This window comes from Thrips palmi, unplaced genomic scaffold, assembly GCF_012932325.1.
Source record: "Thrips palmi isolate BJ-2018 unplaced genomic scaffold, TpBJ-2018v1 HiC_scaffold_10, whole genome shotgun sequence".
In the NCBI taxonomy this organism is placed as follows: domain Eukaryota; kingdom Metazoa; phylum Arthropoda; class Insecta; order Thysanoptera; family Thripidae; genus Thrips; species Thrips palmi.
In genome coordinates this window covers 8,286,538-8,301,179 of record NW_023144621.1, presented here as the reverse complement: position 1 = coordinate 8,301,179, position 14,642 = coordinate 8,286,538, and the positions used below count along the sequence as shown (strand labels likewise).

The following is a 14,642-nucleotide window of genomic DNA, read 5'->3' as shown; positions in this document are numbered from 1 at the left end:
AACTGGAATGATTAGAGCCTGCGCCAGAAAGTCAGGCAACCCATCGTCCACAGCTTTCAGCCGCGCGATGTTCTTCTCTATGCCACCGCCGATTACCACTGAACGCCAACGGAGCGGAGCAGCGGCTATGAGGCCCGAAGGTAAGGTGTCGAATGGGTTGCGTACCCGGCAGGCGCCGGGCACTGTGAAATGAAAAGATTTGATTGCCTTAGTAGTTTTATTTCTAAAAAAACAAAAACAAGAAGGGAACATTTTTTGGGGCAAAACAAGGCCACTTCGAACAGCAACTATTTCATTCTCAGATCAATTTAATTGAACTCCCTTCCAGTTAAGTAGCGCTCTTTCAAGAGTTGATAACACTTCTACCTTTTGAAAGTAAGATTCAAGCTAAAATGTGCCCAACAATCACCAAAAAATGCTAAACCTCTGAGCAAAGACTTCATGACTACATAATGGAATGTACCTCTTGCAGCCAATGAGTCACAGAGTTGTAACTTGACAACACTAACAGAGGAATCTTGAGCTCAAAAGCTATGACATCAACATTTCTTCATAACCGATGAATGCTGGATGATAGCCCCAGCAATAATGTATTGACATGAATAGACAATTATATCAGAGTGGACTAGACATTTAACTTATTGGCAATGTTAGCATAAGAATTACTAACAACTAAAATACTTTATCAAGGCCTAATCCAGAAATTTCACATTTCAGTTAGCATAATTGTTCAAAAATACACTCTAAATGCACATGATTGTTGCAGATAATTTTAACAGAAAAAAATGTGTAACAGGTCTGCTTGAAAAGTAAAGATGAAGATCATGTTTTAAAGCGTAAAATGGAAACAAAATTTTCTAAGGAACATGAGAAGGGCATTCACATGTGCACTGCACGCCATATTAACAATCAATATTTACAAGAGGGGACAGGATAAAACTAATGTATGATATGTATGAAATAAAACTTGTAACACTTGTATAATAAACCAAGAAAAGAATGCTTAAAACAATATCAGCATTTTCCACATGTAAAATATACCAAAAATTAATCATCCTCTTTCAATAGAATTCACAACATTTTGTGAATTGGTCCCAACTAATTCTAATTCAATTGGACGGCTTCACATTTCCTTTACATGCTCGCTTATCAATACTTGCCAGGAACAGCACAACATTAATCATTGAGGCATAAGTGAAAAGTGTAGGCTAATTCATTGATATCATATTGTTCTCACTCTGGCAAACAAATCATTACAGATTGTGATGTGCTTTTATCAAAAATCTCTTGGAAATGGAAAAAGCATGTTGTGCCGTAAAAGCTTTCCACCTGGAAACTGATACCTTTGTAATCTTGTGGACTCTTTGAACAAAAACAAGTGCACAGAGTTTATGATATTCCGCTCAGCTCAGAAAAGCAGAATAGTTCTGATATTTCCTAAAAGTAAATCACACTTATCTGTCTTACCTATTACAAACTAGGTATAGATGGTTTTTCCCGACAAAGGTCTATCACTTTCATTCTAAAATCCATAAATTTAATTACATATATCTGTTTCAATAATCACTTCTGAGGTTTAGTAATTTCTTTTGGTGGCTATGCAGGCACCAAACAGGTACCAAACTATTCCTACCCCAAGTAATCACTTTCCATAAATTTTCATTCGTATCATACTATGAGACAATTTTGCAAAATGTGTATTTACAAAGCACGACAATGATTGTCTTTCTTAACTACACTATTCATGACTGGTTCAATAACATCAGAAACATCCTTATTTATCTAAGTAGTGGTGAGATACTGTCTGCTTTCGTTACAAGACAAAAAGGTTGGTGAATGTCCATGGGTCACGTTAAAGATTAATACCAAATAAAAAAGGGGGAAACACCAACCATAAGTAATTACTCCTCTATCAAAATTTTTTTTTTTTTAAAATCAACTTTTCTTTGTTTGTAGAAGCTTCAACTGTAACTGTCTTATCTCACCATCATACTATACTTTAGAAAAGACTAGTATTCCCCCTTGCTATCCCCTTGCCAATGCACTCCCTGATGCTTATTTGGTTCACATTATCTAGGCCCACTCAGTTAAATACTGAAACAGTAGAATTTTTAAAAGGGTACAGGTGGTGTCTGTCAAAAATTTTTCAAAAAGAACACCCAGCATTTGACTTTGATTTTTTGTCTAATTTTTTTTGCTGGTGTCCTTGCTAACACATAGTCATGACAAAATTAACCATTTACTGTCACTAAAAACAGGTACAGTTGTCTCACCTGCGACAGTGACTTCCAGGTAAAGAAGAGATTCATTGACATTGATACTATTCTTGCATACTGTCAAACAGCAGAAACTAAGTTACATTATTTTCTAATACTTTCATCATCTATAATTTTTCATTCATTCATTCACATATCAGAGTTTCGCAGCATTTTCACATCACAAGGCAATGAAATGAACCTCAAGTCCTGATACTAAATCAGTATGAGGGAATTCTAGGATACATTTGGATGTTGAAGCAATATGTTACAAGTAATGCAATGAACCTACCGCTTTCAGTGCCTATAAAAAAAAATCTATGGTGAACAAATAATTTTCATCCACCGATCAAACGGTCTACTTAAAAAATAAAGTATATATTGACATACAAGAACAGTTACACTAAAAATAATCTAATGTTATGTTTATTTGTAAGTATTGTCCAGTCAATCAATATTTACAGAAACTCTCATAGGACTCCTATTCATTTACTCAGTCATTCACTCAATCATTCATTCATTCATTCATTCATTCATTCATTCATTCATTCATTCATTCATTCATTCATTCATTCATTCATTCATTCATTCAATCATTCTTTTCCTAGTCACTGAAAATTATGTTCAAATTGCAGGCACTCAACACAGCTTGATGATCACAATAGATTAATCTTGAGTAACATCAAGTCCAAGGGAATTCCTCAGAAATCCAAACACTACATGATACTCTGACCTAACAAATGCGACCCTCCTAATGTCAGCTACCACAAGACAAGGCCACCTTAATAATTATATCACACTGAAATTCGTCAACCTGCCTACGTAGGGGAAGGCTCACCGTTTCAACAGCAAGAAAAAAAAAAAAAAAACAGATAAAGAAGGAATGTGCCTCCTTTGTTAACAAGTGTGTTGAAATGATGCCAATTCTTCTGCCTACAGCCTTCACTTTCTGTGGCACGACGATGTTGATGTCGTAGCAACAAATAGACTTGGCGCAGTTTAGAGACTGCCTACTCTGCCCTGCACTTTCTAACACTCACACGCCGAGGCACTGCCATCATGGAAGATTTCGGCGGAAGGTAGGCAAAAAGTCGCGCTTTGCCGATGTAACAGGCAATTTTCGGTACGTCGCGCAGGCTTTCCGTGGATCCACAGCTGCTGGCAGAGGCAGTGACTCTTTCCTGGTCTTCCTCGGGCGCGCTTCCCCTGAATCCAGATTCCCAACTGCTTGGAGCGTCCTAGGAGGGGCCTACAGGCCTGCAGCAGCGTTGCAGGCCTACAGGGGTGACTCCAAGTCGTAGGGCTGATACTAGGGCTTCAGCTTCTTGAAGCCCGCGCCGTCCTGGCCGAGCTTGAGCTCCTCGTAGAGTGAGGGCGCCACCTCCTGCTGCTGGGCGGGCACGTGCAGGCTCTCCTGCTTCCAGCCGACGCCGCCGGACGCCCCCGGCATGCCGTTCCCGGTGCCAGACAGCGTGGACAGGCCGCCCGCGCCCGCGGACCCGTTCATCGCCGAGGCCAGGGGGTTCTCGCCGGGCTGGCCTTGAGGAACCTGCGAAGCGGCGAAACACAAGCCAGGCAGGCAATAAGCGAAACGCCCAATCATTGAAACGCCCTTCATTGAAGAAGATAAAAAAAAAACAAAAAAAAACAGCGTACCTGAATGTGGTCCATGTTGACCTCCCGCAGGTACGACGGGTTCTCGAACGCGACGCCTCCCGGGTGCTTGCGTCCCAGCAAGTGTCGCGACCGGACGAACCAGACGGAGCCAGCCACCACACCGAGCACGATGAGCAGGGCCAGCACCACGCCGACGGCCACACCCACGTGCGAGGAGTCGTCGCCTGCAACAAGAGCACCGAGTTGACGAAAGGGAGCCCGGGGTTGGAGTGCCACTACACCGACTCCCCCCTTTTCTCACCGAGGCTGCTGGACGTGGTGATGTACTTGTCCGAGGCCGTGTTGAACACGATGGGCTCCGTGAGCGTGGACGTGCCCAGGTGGTTGCCAGCCTTCACCACGCACTCGTAGTCGGCGTTCTCCTTGAGGCCGGTCAGGATCACGGACGTGGCCTTGGTGTCGTTCTTCAGCGCCTTGCTGCCGGCGGCTTGCTGGCGGAAGAACACCCTGCAACCACAGCAACCGTTTGACAACTTAGAATTTTTGCTCAAGGTGAAGAACTCTTCAAAGTCCGACAGAAAAAATCCTGAAAACCCAAAACTGATGAATAGGTTTTATGAGATGCGGATGCGTACCTGTACACCTCGACGGTGTGGGGGTTCTTGACGGGCGGCTCCCACTTGACTCGCACCGAGTGGCTGTCGATGGGCTCCACCTGCACGTTCTGCGGCGGCCCAGGCAGCTTGTCTGCGAAGGAAGGAGGAATCATGAGTGGAGTCACGAAGTCACACAGCTAGCGGCCTAAGATGCAGGACAAAGCCCTGTAACAGTTGGGCAGGCAGGGTTTTTCTCACCTCTGTTCTCCTGGAAGCAGCTAACGATCTGCTTGGTGTAGGACAGCACGCAGAACTTGCCGTTGAGCAAGGGCTCGCCGCGACACCAGTCCAGGCATCGCCGGGGCACGCCCCACTGCGCGCAGCAGGACCGGTGGTCCGACCCGTCTGCGGGGGGCGAGTTCAAAGAGGGCGGTAATGAGGTTAGTCTGGGTGCAGGTCGCTCGGCCCAGCGGCGAGACTAGAATTCCATTTAAACGGGTCTAGGTACCTGCGGCGCACTTCATGAGCTTGTCGAACTCGCCGACGCAGGCGGGCCTGTCGATGACGGCGTCGATGTCCAGGTAGAAGGAGCAGGCGTCCATGCACGACGAGGACACGTTCTGCTCCATGCAGCACTGCGTCACGTTGTTGGTGGCCGCCACGTTGCGGATGCGCACGGACACGGGCTGCGTGGAGGAGCCGAAGGCGTTCTCGGCGTGGCAGTAGTACTCGCCCTCGTCCGTCTCCTTGATCTTGTTGATGGTCAGCTTCATAGTCCACTTGCTCTCCTCCTGCGGAGAAATGCCAAGTCAGGGACGTCGCAGTGTCTCTGTCGCACCGGCCCCATGAGAGCAAGCGAGACAGAGCGAGCTACTCACGTCGCGGGCCTTGTTGACGTTAATGTTGTACTGGCCGCCCTGGATGACGGGCATCCAGCCGGAGGCGTCCTTCCAGAACAGCATCTTGGGCTGGGGCTGCGCCTCCACGGTGCACTCCAAGTCCACCGTGTCACCTAGCACGGCCATGGTGATGCCCGCCGCGGTGATGTGGGGGCCGTCTGGAGGCGCAGGACACTTTTAGCATAGACAAACAGTACTTAATTTCATTTTTGGCGCTGAGTCACTCACGGCTGATGACGATGCGCTTGGACGCCTGCATGGGTGTGCCGTAGCCGTTGTCCGCGTAGCACGAGATCTCGTTCATGTCCCTCGTGACGTTGCTGATGACCGTCACCATGTGCCTGGTCGTCTTCTGGCGCACCAGGCGGCCGCTCAGGTACAGCGAGATGGTGGGGGTGGGGGTGCCCATGGCGATGCAGAGGACGGTCATGCTGCTGCCTTCGATCACCAGGTTCATGGGGTGGACGGTGGGCGGCTGCGTCAGTATTTACAATTTTCATTTTCATGAGACTCTAATGTTGAGTTAAGTTTATGGCGCAGTTCGAGTACGTACCTCAACGTGGGGTGGCAGGGCGGGCTCGGTCCAGGCCAGGAGCGTCTCAGAGGGCAGACTCTCGCCGGCCTGCGACACGGCGGACACGAACATGATGTACTTGGTGTTGGGGGTGAGCTGCTCCAACACGTGCGACGTGACGGTCGTCTCGATGACCACGAACGAGGGCTCGTCGGCGGCCTTGAAGTGCAGGCGGTACGTCAGCTTCTCGGAGGGGTGGCTCACTTCGGGCGGCTGCCAAGACACGGCGACCCAGGTGGCGGAGTGGCCCGAGACCACCACGGAGTGCGGCGGCGAGGTGACGCCCTTGACGGTCGAGTCGCCGGCGGCCTTGGTGATCTTGACCAGGATGACGGCGGAGGGCAGGGAGGTACCGTGCTTGTTCTTGGCCACCACGAAGATGTTGTAGTGCGCGTCCTTGTCCAGCCCGGACAGCACGATGCTCGTGTCCGTCGTGTTTTTCTACGAGAGCAAATTAGGGCGAGTGAGAGAGAGCTCGGTGGCGCTGCGGCGTCAAAGGGTTGGCGGCGACTTACCTTGGTCAACGGGAAGAAGGGCGTCGGCGACGTGGCGTTGTCCACCTTGGAGTAGTGCACGATGTACTCGCTGGCGTTGTTGGACTCGACGGGCGGCTCCCAGGACAGCGTCACGGCGTCATCCGTCACGTCACGCGCCTGCAGGCTGCCCACGGGGCCGGGCAGCAGCCCCGTGCCCTCCTCGAAGCACTGCACGATGTTGCCGATGAAGGGGATGCAGCGCGTGGCGGTGGCGATGAGCGAGTCGGCCACCACGCCGGAGCACAGTGGCATGCACTCCGGGGGCACGCCGCGCCGCCCGCAGCAGGGGCCGTGGTTACGCCCACCAGCGCCGCACCTGCGGAGCGAGCACGGGTCGTGGGTTCAAATACTGCCGGACGCCAAACCATATTTTTCACACTTGGGTTTCGGAACGTACCGTAGAAGCTTGTTGAACTCGCCGCCGCAGACGGCTCCCAGAGCCTGGATGTCGTTCATGGACGCGTCGTAGCTGCACAGCGGCAGGCAGGCTTGGCTGAGGTCGGCACTGACGCAGCACGCCGTCAGGTTGTACACAGCCGCGTCCTCGATCTGGGCCTCCTCCAGCTGCGCGACAAACGCTGGTTACATTTGGGCGAGGCTACCTGTGCGACGCACTGGCAAGGTCGCCGACTCAGGGCGCTAGCCAGGCCAACCAGACGTCTTTTCTTCGATCCTTACCTTGCTCTTGGTCTTGAACACGACCCTGGACGACGGCTCACCGGGCCCGTGAGCGTTGACGGCCTCCAGGAACACCTCGTAGCGCGCGTCCGACTGCAGGCCCTCCAGGATGAAGGGGCTGTGGGTGGCGGCGTCCACGGTGTAGTCCTGGGGCTCGTCGGCGTCCAGCTGCCGGTAGTTGATGAAGTAGCTCTTGACCTGTTGGAGCAGCCAGTGCCAAGTTAGTCTACACGGCGCGGTGGCGTTCGCGTCTTTGAGGGCCAATGAGGGGGCCGGGTGCGCAGGGACCCAGTGCCCGGCGGGGCCCAGACGGCAGGGCATTCACCAGGCACAAGTGAATAACAGGACCCCATTCGCCACCAGAATCGGGGGTTCTCACGAAGCATAATTCAATCTGCCCCGCCCCGCCACTCCCCCGGCGCGGCGCGACAACGCCCTCGCTGCAGCTGCTTTAGGGTTTAGTTAATTGATTCCGGGTGGCTCGCCTGGCGCAGCGCGGCGCAGCGCGGCGCAGCCTGGTCGCGTCGGGACTAATCCCGCTGCTTTCCCGCCCTCCCCAACCCACCGTCTCTCCCAGCGTCTTGGGCTGGTCCCAGTGCACGATGGCGAAGTCGATGTCCTCGTTGGAGACGTACACGCCCGTGGGCGAGCTGGGCAGCACGCCGTAGCCCTGCAGCAGGCAGCTGGAGTACGAGTCCATGTACTGCACGCACCTGGAGGCGGGCAGGGTCGAGAGCGTTAGTACAGCGTACACTCAAAAAAGTCTTCGAAGCATCCGCTTCGTCACGGTACCCACTTGAAGTAGGTGAAGTCGATCTGGGTGACGTTGCCGGAGCACAGCTCTTGGCAGAGCTCGGGCAGCCCGCGCGCCTTGCAGCAGTTGGTGTGGTCCACGCCGTTGGCCAGGCAGCTGAAGGCGGAGGCCGCCCAGGGCGCGCAGATCATGAGGTCGGGCACCTGCACGGCGGAGTGGCGCGCGGGGTCGCACAGCTTGTCCACGCACCTGCAGCAGCGAGAGGCCAAGGGCCGCCAAGGGCCGCCAAGGGCCAAATGAGATGCAGGCAAACTTGCGGCCGCCGGCTGAGCCGAGGGAGGGGCAGCGCAGCGCCCAAGTGGAAACAACTCCGAAATTAGGTTGGCGCAAACAAAACACTGAAAGGATAACTTTTAGAGGCCCAAGAAAACAGTAAAATTATCACATAGAGGTTACAAAAGTCGGGCCGACGTACCCGCCGCGGGAGATGTTCTTGGCGACGCAGCAGCTCTTGATGTCGGGCAGCTTGGGCGGCTTGGCCACGGACGACGGCTTGGGGGCGGACCGCGGCGACAGCGTCAGGGAGCGGATGGCGTCGGAGGGCAGCGAGGAGCCGTGTTTGTTGAAGGCGGTCACGCTCACCTCGTACATCGTGAAGGGCGTCAAGTCCTTCACCTCAGCGGACAGGTCGGTCGGCGGTACCTGCAGAAGCAATGTTACAGTTAGCTCGTCGGAAAGGGCGGCGGGCGCCGGGGTTCGAACCCTGAACCCTCACCTTGATCTGCACAGCGTGGGGCATGACGATGCTCTGCGAGCTGGGCGCCTCGGTAGAGCCGGGCCCGCGCTCCAGCGGCCGGTCGTCGAACGTCTTGAGGCTCGTGAGGTTGACGACGTAGCCCGTGAGGGCGCCGTTGGCGTGCAGGGGCGCGCGCCAGTTGACGCGCAGCGTGGTCATGGACACCGACTCGACGAACACCCTCTCCGGGCGGGAGGGCAGGATCTCTGCGGGGAAGCAGCGCGTCCGATCAGAAAACGGGAAAAGAGAGAAAAGGAGGAAGAGATACGGACAGCATGGCGCGGCGGCCCCCGGCCTGTCTGCGAAAGCATGGGTAAGATCAAAAAATGATGAGCTCCATGGCTCGGCCAGCTCGAGGGCGGGGCCTTGGCTCGCCCTCCCAGCAGGCCCGTGCTCAAATAATGCCAACAGGCCGTATGAATATCGGGGATAGATAAACCGAATTCGACCAGCCGTGAGCCGGCCGGGCTCCACTTGGACAATGAAGTCCAATAAATATTGACAGTTCATCCCATCAGGACGCGACGAGACGCCGTGCGCCGCGTGCCCCGCGCACTGGGCCTGACTGCCAATGACCCCACGAGTGCCGGGCCCCGGTGCCGGGCCCCGGTGCCGGGCCTGCAGGCTGGTTCCAAGAGGGGCTTCGGAGCGCTGCTGTCTCCCTCGCACCCCTTCGGACACATTCGGCGAGCGCGAGGGAGACAGAGCGACGATAGCACCGTTGGGAAAGAGCCTCCTGGGCCGCCCTCCTGCGGGCTCCTGCAGGCTCCTGCTGGCTGCGCGGACGGTCCGGTCCGCGGTCCTCGCGACGTCCGTGCCGTCCGTGCCCCCGCGTGAGCAGGGCCATATTAGGCGCCGGGGACCGGGGACTGGGACCTCCTCGCCGGCCTGGTACAAGCGGCCCAAGATCCCAGGGCTAAGGGCCACACTCCGGGAGGGTCGAGCCCAGCGTAATCCGCGGACCAGCGAGCGCGGACCAGCAGGCCGAGCGGGCCGGACCGAGAAAGGGAGAGAGAGAGGAGAGTGGCAGCTGGGGCTGGCTGGGCTGGGCAGTCTCAGCTCAGGAGGAAAGCCACCCCGTCACTTTGACTGGACCAGCGGAGGAGCTTTCCCGCTGGCCGCGCGCCGCTGCGCTGCTGCAGTCCGTCTCCGTCTTCTCTCCGGCACCACCGAGTGCAGGTCATGGCCCCGGCGTCCCCTCCCCCTCAAACAATCATGCACCCCGTCGCCCTGTCCCTCTCGCACACCCCCACGGGATGCACCCTGCGAGAGAGAGAGAGAGAGAGAGAGAGAGAGAGAGAGAGAGAGAGAGAGAGAGAGAGAGAGAGAGAGAGAGAGAGAGAGAGAGAGAGAGAGAGAGAGAGACAGAGAGAGAGACAGAGAGACCAAGCGCGTTTCGGTATCAGACTACAGCCTGACGCCACACACAAGTGCGTTGGTGGGTACGGTCGATCGGATCGGGTGCCAAGCACTCCTGCCGCACTCCCGAGTGGAATCACAGCAGCACGACGGAGGAGAGAGGGGGGAAGGGGGAATTGCAGTGGGCCATGTGCCCTGCTGACCGTTCAGTTTTACGATGACGTCCCGTCGCGTCGTTGTGGGGCCCGCTGGCCCGCCACGACACGAAAAGGGGCACGGGGTTAGGGGACGGGGTGGGGCGGCCCAGGAGGCGGCGACGAATGGCGGGTCGGTGTGCTGACAGTGCCCGGCTAGCTCTAGCGAGCTCTAGCTCGGCCCGACAATATGCACCATTAGAAAGCGCCAGAAAGGCAGATAAAGTGCACGCGCGACCGCGCACTCCGAGGGGGCTAAATCTGGTGTCCGGGTGGGAGAGAGAGGGCAGGGGGTATGGGGGTGGAAGTCTCCCTTGACTGATGGCTCAAAGCGCGCCTTCAGATTTCTCATCCCGCCAGTCCAGAACGGCCCGCAGTGTGCACTTATCCGGATGTCGCGCGCAAGGAAAGGGGCAGGGGGGAGTTGGGAACTAGGCCGGCGCTCTGCCTTCGCCCTTCCGTCCGCCCGGCTCCATTCTTGGACTGCGCTCGCTGCTGTCGCACATCAGGAAACGAGGCATGGGACGCATATGCATATGCATCACGCATCCTGCGCCTTCCTCGCGATGCCCCCTGCCGCCACTCATCCCGTCAGGCGAGGAGTAGCTCCCTGAATGCGTCAGCGCGTTGGTATGGAGCTGACTGCAGCGCGCAGGTAGCGCAGGTAGTCATGCTGGAGCAGACAAACGCGGAGTACATCGTTTGTACGACCTCTTTTTGTCAGAACAGGTGATAGGAACAAACCTTCCATCGCACTTCACAATTGCTGTGATAGCAGAGAGGTAGAGACGTGGGATCGAGTTACCGCAGGCCGGCGTTCGAATACCAGCGTCACAAAAGTTTTTTCGACTTGCTATCCTAAGGGTGGTTGTTCGAGGCCATCAGAGCGGAGCCGTGTGCAACAGGCCCACATGCCGGAGGTTCGACTCCTAACAAATATTTCCATTTAATTTTACTGCCTCACCCACTGCGGTTCAAACCCGTGAACGTGAGCCCACTTCGAGCGTGGGACGTGGTGGTCCAGGGAGTAGAGGCGTCGGTTCCCAGTGCTAGGGTCGGCGGTTCGACTCCCCCAACTTCTTGCGAAATTTTGACCGGGTCGGTCGAGTCCTGTTGCGTCAAGAACCCACCTCACTGAGCTTGGGGGGGAAGGGGGCTGAGGCGGTGACAAGGTCGGACAAAAAGAGGTCGTAGAAAAATATAACAGCGGGACGAATTTCGGCAGGTCGGACAAAAAGAGGTCGTACAAACGATGACGCACAGCACGCAACTCACTCGCAAACACACTTAAGAGAAACTTAAGTGGAAAGGCAGTGTACTGACCGACGCCCTGCGCGATGCAGGCCAGGGTCTGCTCCGTGTAACGGCTGCACGAGAAGTGCGTCTTGATGTTGTCCGTGATGACGGTGTACTCGCCGCGGCACACGTCTCGGCAGATGTCCGGCACGCCCGCGTCGATGCAGCACGGCACGTGGTTGCGCCCGTCTGCACCAGAAAAAAATCTCTTTAGTTCCACTTCTGGTTCATCACAGTAAAAAGTTGAGGGAGCATATCGCTTCGTCTGGTCAAAAGTTTCAAACTAATTAAATTCATCTGCGTCGTCTGCCTGCAGGCCAGATGGTCTAGACGCGCACTCCTTCCTCTGTTGCGAAAATAAACAGCCAATGGAGTGCAACTTGCTCCGAACCTCACCTGCCATGCACTTGACGATGGCGGGGAAGTCGGCCTCGCAGTTCTCGGGGTCCTGGCCGGTGTTGCCCTCAAGGATGCTCTGGATGTTGCAGAAGCCGAGGCAGGTGACCTTGGCGTCCACGCAGCACTGGGTGTAGTTGTGCACGGGCGGCGCGCGGCTCGGCTCATCTCGGATCCGGGGCGTCGACGGCGTGGTCGTGAGTGCGGAGGAGGCGGTGGGGGCCTTGGTGGCGGCCGGCGGGGCACTCGTCGACGCTGGCCTCACTGGAACGTCAAATTAAAAAATCAATAAGAGAAACTTCATCTTTTTTTTTGCGGAACGGTAGGCTGGAAACCAGGGGCGCAGTAGGGGCCAAGTCTGGCGGCTGATTCGTCTCATCGCCGTGATCCTCCTGCTCCTCCACACCGTCCCTCCCCCTGCCTCCCTTCCTCCGCCTCGGCCCGGCGGCCGGTCGGAATGTCTTATTGGATTGTGGAGTGTGGAGGCGCGGGACGCGCAGAGTGTCTTTAGCGTCTTGGCTCCGCAGCGGGCTCATCTCGTCGGTCGCTCTCTCTCGCACCCTCACGAGGCGCCCGACGAGTGCGAGGGAGAGTGCCGCCGGCTCTGTTGGCATCGACAGGCATTAGCCGGGCGACCGACACCGTGGCCCTTTAAATTGTCACGGCGGAAACGATTACGGCCCCTCGCTGCCGAGAGCTGCCGAGGGGCAGCAAAGGGCCGCCGTCAGAGGGGCCATCTCATCGACCTTCTTGTCGGCGACCGGGATCGCGTCGCAAACGGCGCCAAGAATTCCGAGTGAAACTTTGCGGAGGGAAGAAACCGGGGAGCACAAGAAATTAAAATTAATTAAAATTTATGAGGAGCATTTCTCTGGGGAATCGCTCACGCAGCATGTTGGTTGAAGGGAGTCCGGCGGTTGCAGTGATTCGACGGGTCGACTGGTCGACTTAGACTCACCGATGAGCTCGTGGAAGGAGCGCTGCAGCGGCGTGGTGTTGAGCTCGCAGGTGTAGATGCCGGCATCCTTGGTGGTGGCGTTGAGGATGGACAGCACCCACACGCCGCCCCCTGGAGCACACGGAGGAGAGCGTGTCGCTTTCAGATCTTTCAACAACTTGGTCGAGGGCCTTGCGGACCAAGCCCAGCCCTTAGCGCGGTTCCCACTCCTTTCCCACTTCCCCCTGGACAGGGAATTAATGAGGCGGCTGGCGCCACTCGGACAAACACCTGCGGCAGCGGGGCGGGGCGGGGCGGGGCGGGGCGGCACTCCCAAATTGTTTGCGGCACCACTGGCTGCGTCGCGGCGTGGCGGCACCACCACCGAGTGGCGTGTCTTTTCGATAAAACCGATACTCTGTAGCGGCGCTCTCGGCGTGCCGCAGCCACGCGACGCCGCCTATATACACTTGACAAATAATTATTATTGAACGCGCGCCCCGCCGCGGCTTCCCCGAACCACTTTACGGCCTCGACCTGCCCTCGACGATTATACACCGCTGGGTCTCGGAGCCCGAATTCAAAAACAAATTACAAAAAAAAGAAAAAAAATTAAAGGCAAAGAGGAAGAAAAATAATGTTCTAAGCGCGTTTGTTTCTCGAATGCATTGCAAATACGTAGTGGCCTGCAGGGTACCGCTGCTAAAAGGCACACGCGGCAACGAAGAGAACACAACGCCGTTGTGAGAGGAAGAAGTAAACAAGCAAAACAAAACAAAAACACGTACCTACTTAGGACATATTGTGCATCGGCGGACTATGCAAAAAGAAAAACACTTCAAAAAAAAAAAAAAAAAAATTGCACCAATCGAAAAGCTCGGTGCGTCTGGTCGCGTCCAATGGTCTAATCGCAGCGGTACGGTACCGCGCGGGCCCCGACGGCCACTCAGTCACCCACAAAAGCAGCCCGCAAATCTGTTTGCGACACAAAAAGAGGCTTCCTAAGAGTTCGGTTCTAGGGCCGCTTGGCCGTTCGGTCCTTTGATTCACGCGAAACGGCAAGTGTTTGTCTTGCCCTTCACTCCCAGCCTCCCACCCTTCGCCCTCTTCCTCAACAACTACCTTTCGGCACACCTAATAGCGCCCCACTCCACCCACTCCCCGGCGCGCCGGCATAGCAACCCCGCACCGGCCGCACCACCCGGCCCGGCCAAGCCGGCAAAAGCCGAGACCGCAGAATGAGTGCGCAGACCATGGACTGCCGCACTGCCAGGCCACGGCCAGGCCTTGGGCCAGGCTGCCACAAGCGGCCCTCTTACATCGTCCTTGGCTGCCTTCACGCACTCCATCGCGAGCGGCCGATCAAAAGGCATCACACGCGCGCGCGCGCGCGACACACACACACACACACACACACACACACACACACACACACACACAATGGCGCCGCTCTTTTCGACGCGGTCTCCCGCGAAATCCGAGCCACGCCGTCAATCGGCTGGCCGCTCTGCTCCGCTAGGCGAGGCGAGGCCAGCCGACCGATTCCCAGTCGTTTTCGTCGCTCTGTCTCTCTCGCACTCATGGAGCGTCCCCTATAGGTGCGAGGGGACGCTCCATGAGTACGAGAGAGACAGAGCGACGAAAACGACTCTCGGAATCAGCCTGCTGGCTAGGCGAGGCGAAGCCGTGGCGGCAAACCTTGCGAATTATAACGTCGTGGCGGTCGGATCTCCTCCAATTTCCTCTCGCCCCTCG

General features: G+C 55.6%; 1 protein-coding gene across 1 annotated transcript in view; it reads right to left on the bottom strand.

The window, feature by feature from the left end:
* Window positions 1–203: 203 nt before the first annotated feature.
* Window positions 204–14,642, bottom strand: part of LOC117650973 (Ig-like and fibronectin type-III domain-containing protein 1) — a 119,933-nt gene continuing 105,494 nt past the window's right edge. Inside the window, exons 6-24 of the mRNA XM_034394652.1 lie at window positions 12,909–13,019; window positions 11,951–12,214; window positions 11,582–11,743; window positions 8,685–8,911; window positions 8,385–8,611; window positions 7,952–8,158; window positions 7,721–7,868; window positions 7,156–7,353; window positions 6,875–7,041; window positions 6,457–6,793; window positions 5,921–6,382; window positions 5,596–5,842; window positions 5,347–5,525; window positions 4,977–5,259; window positions 4,727–4,873; window positions 4,508–4,619; window positions 4,174–4,379; window positions 3,912–4,096; window positions 204–3,804 (exon numbers count right to left, since the gene is read on the bottom strand). Coding sequence (XP_034250543.1) covers window positions 3,565–3,804; window positions 3,912–4,096; window positions 4,174–4,379; window positions 4,508–4,619; window positions 4,727–4,873; window positions 4,977–5,259; window positions 5,347–5,525; window positions 5,596–5,842; window positions 5,921–6,382; window positions 6,457–6,793; window positions 6,875–7,041; window positions 7,156–7,353; window positions 7,721–7,868; window positions 7,952–8,158; window positions 8,385–8,611; window positions 8,685–8,911; window positions 11,582–11,743; window positions 11,951–12,214; window positions 12,909–13,019 — 4,109 coding nt within the window. The 3' untranslated portion in view covers window positions 204–3,564. The remainder of the gene's footprint in view (window positions 3,805–3,911; window positions 4,097–4,173; window positions 4,380–4,507; window positions 4,620–4,726; window positions 4,874–4,976; window positions 5,260–5,346; window positions 5,526–5,595; window positions 5,843–5,920; window positions 6,383–6,456; window positions 6,794–6,874; window positions 7,042–7,155; window positions 7,354–7,720; window positions 7,869–7,951; window positions 8,159–8,384; window positions 8,612–8,684; window positions 8,912–11,581; window positions 11,744–11,950; window positions 12,215–12,908; window positions 13,020–14,642) is intronic.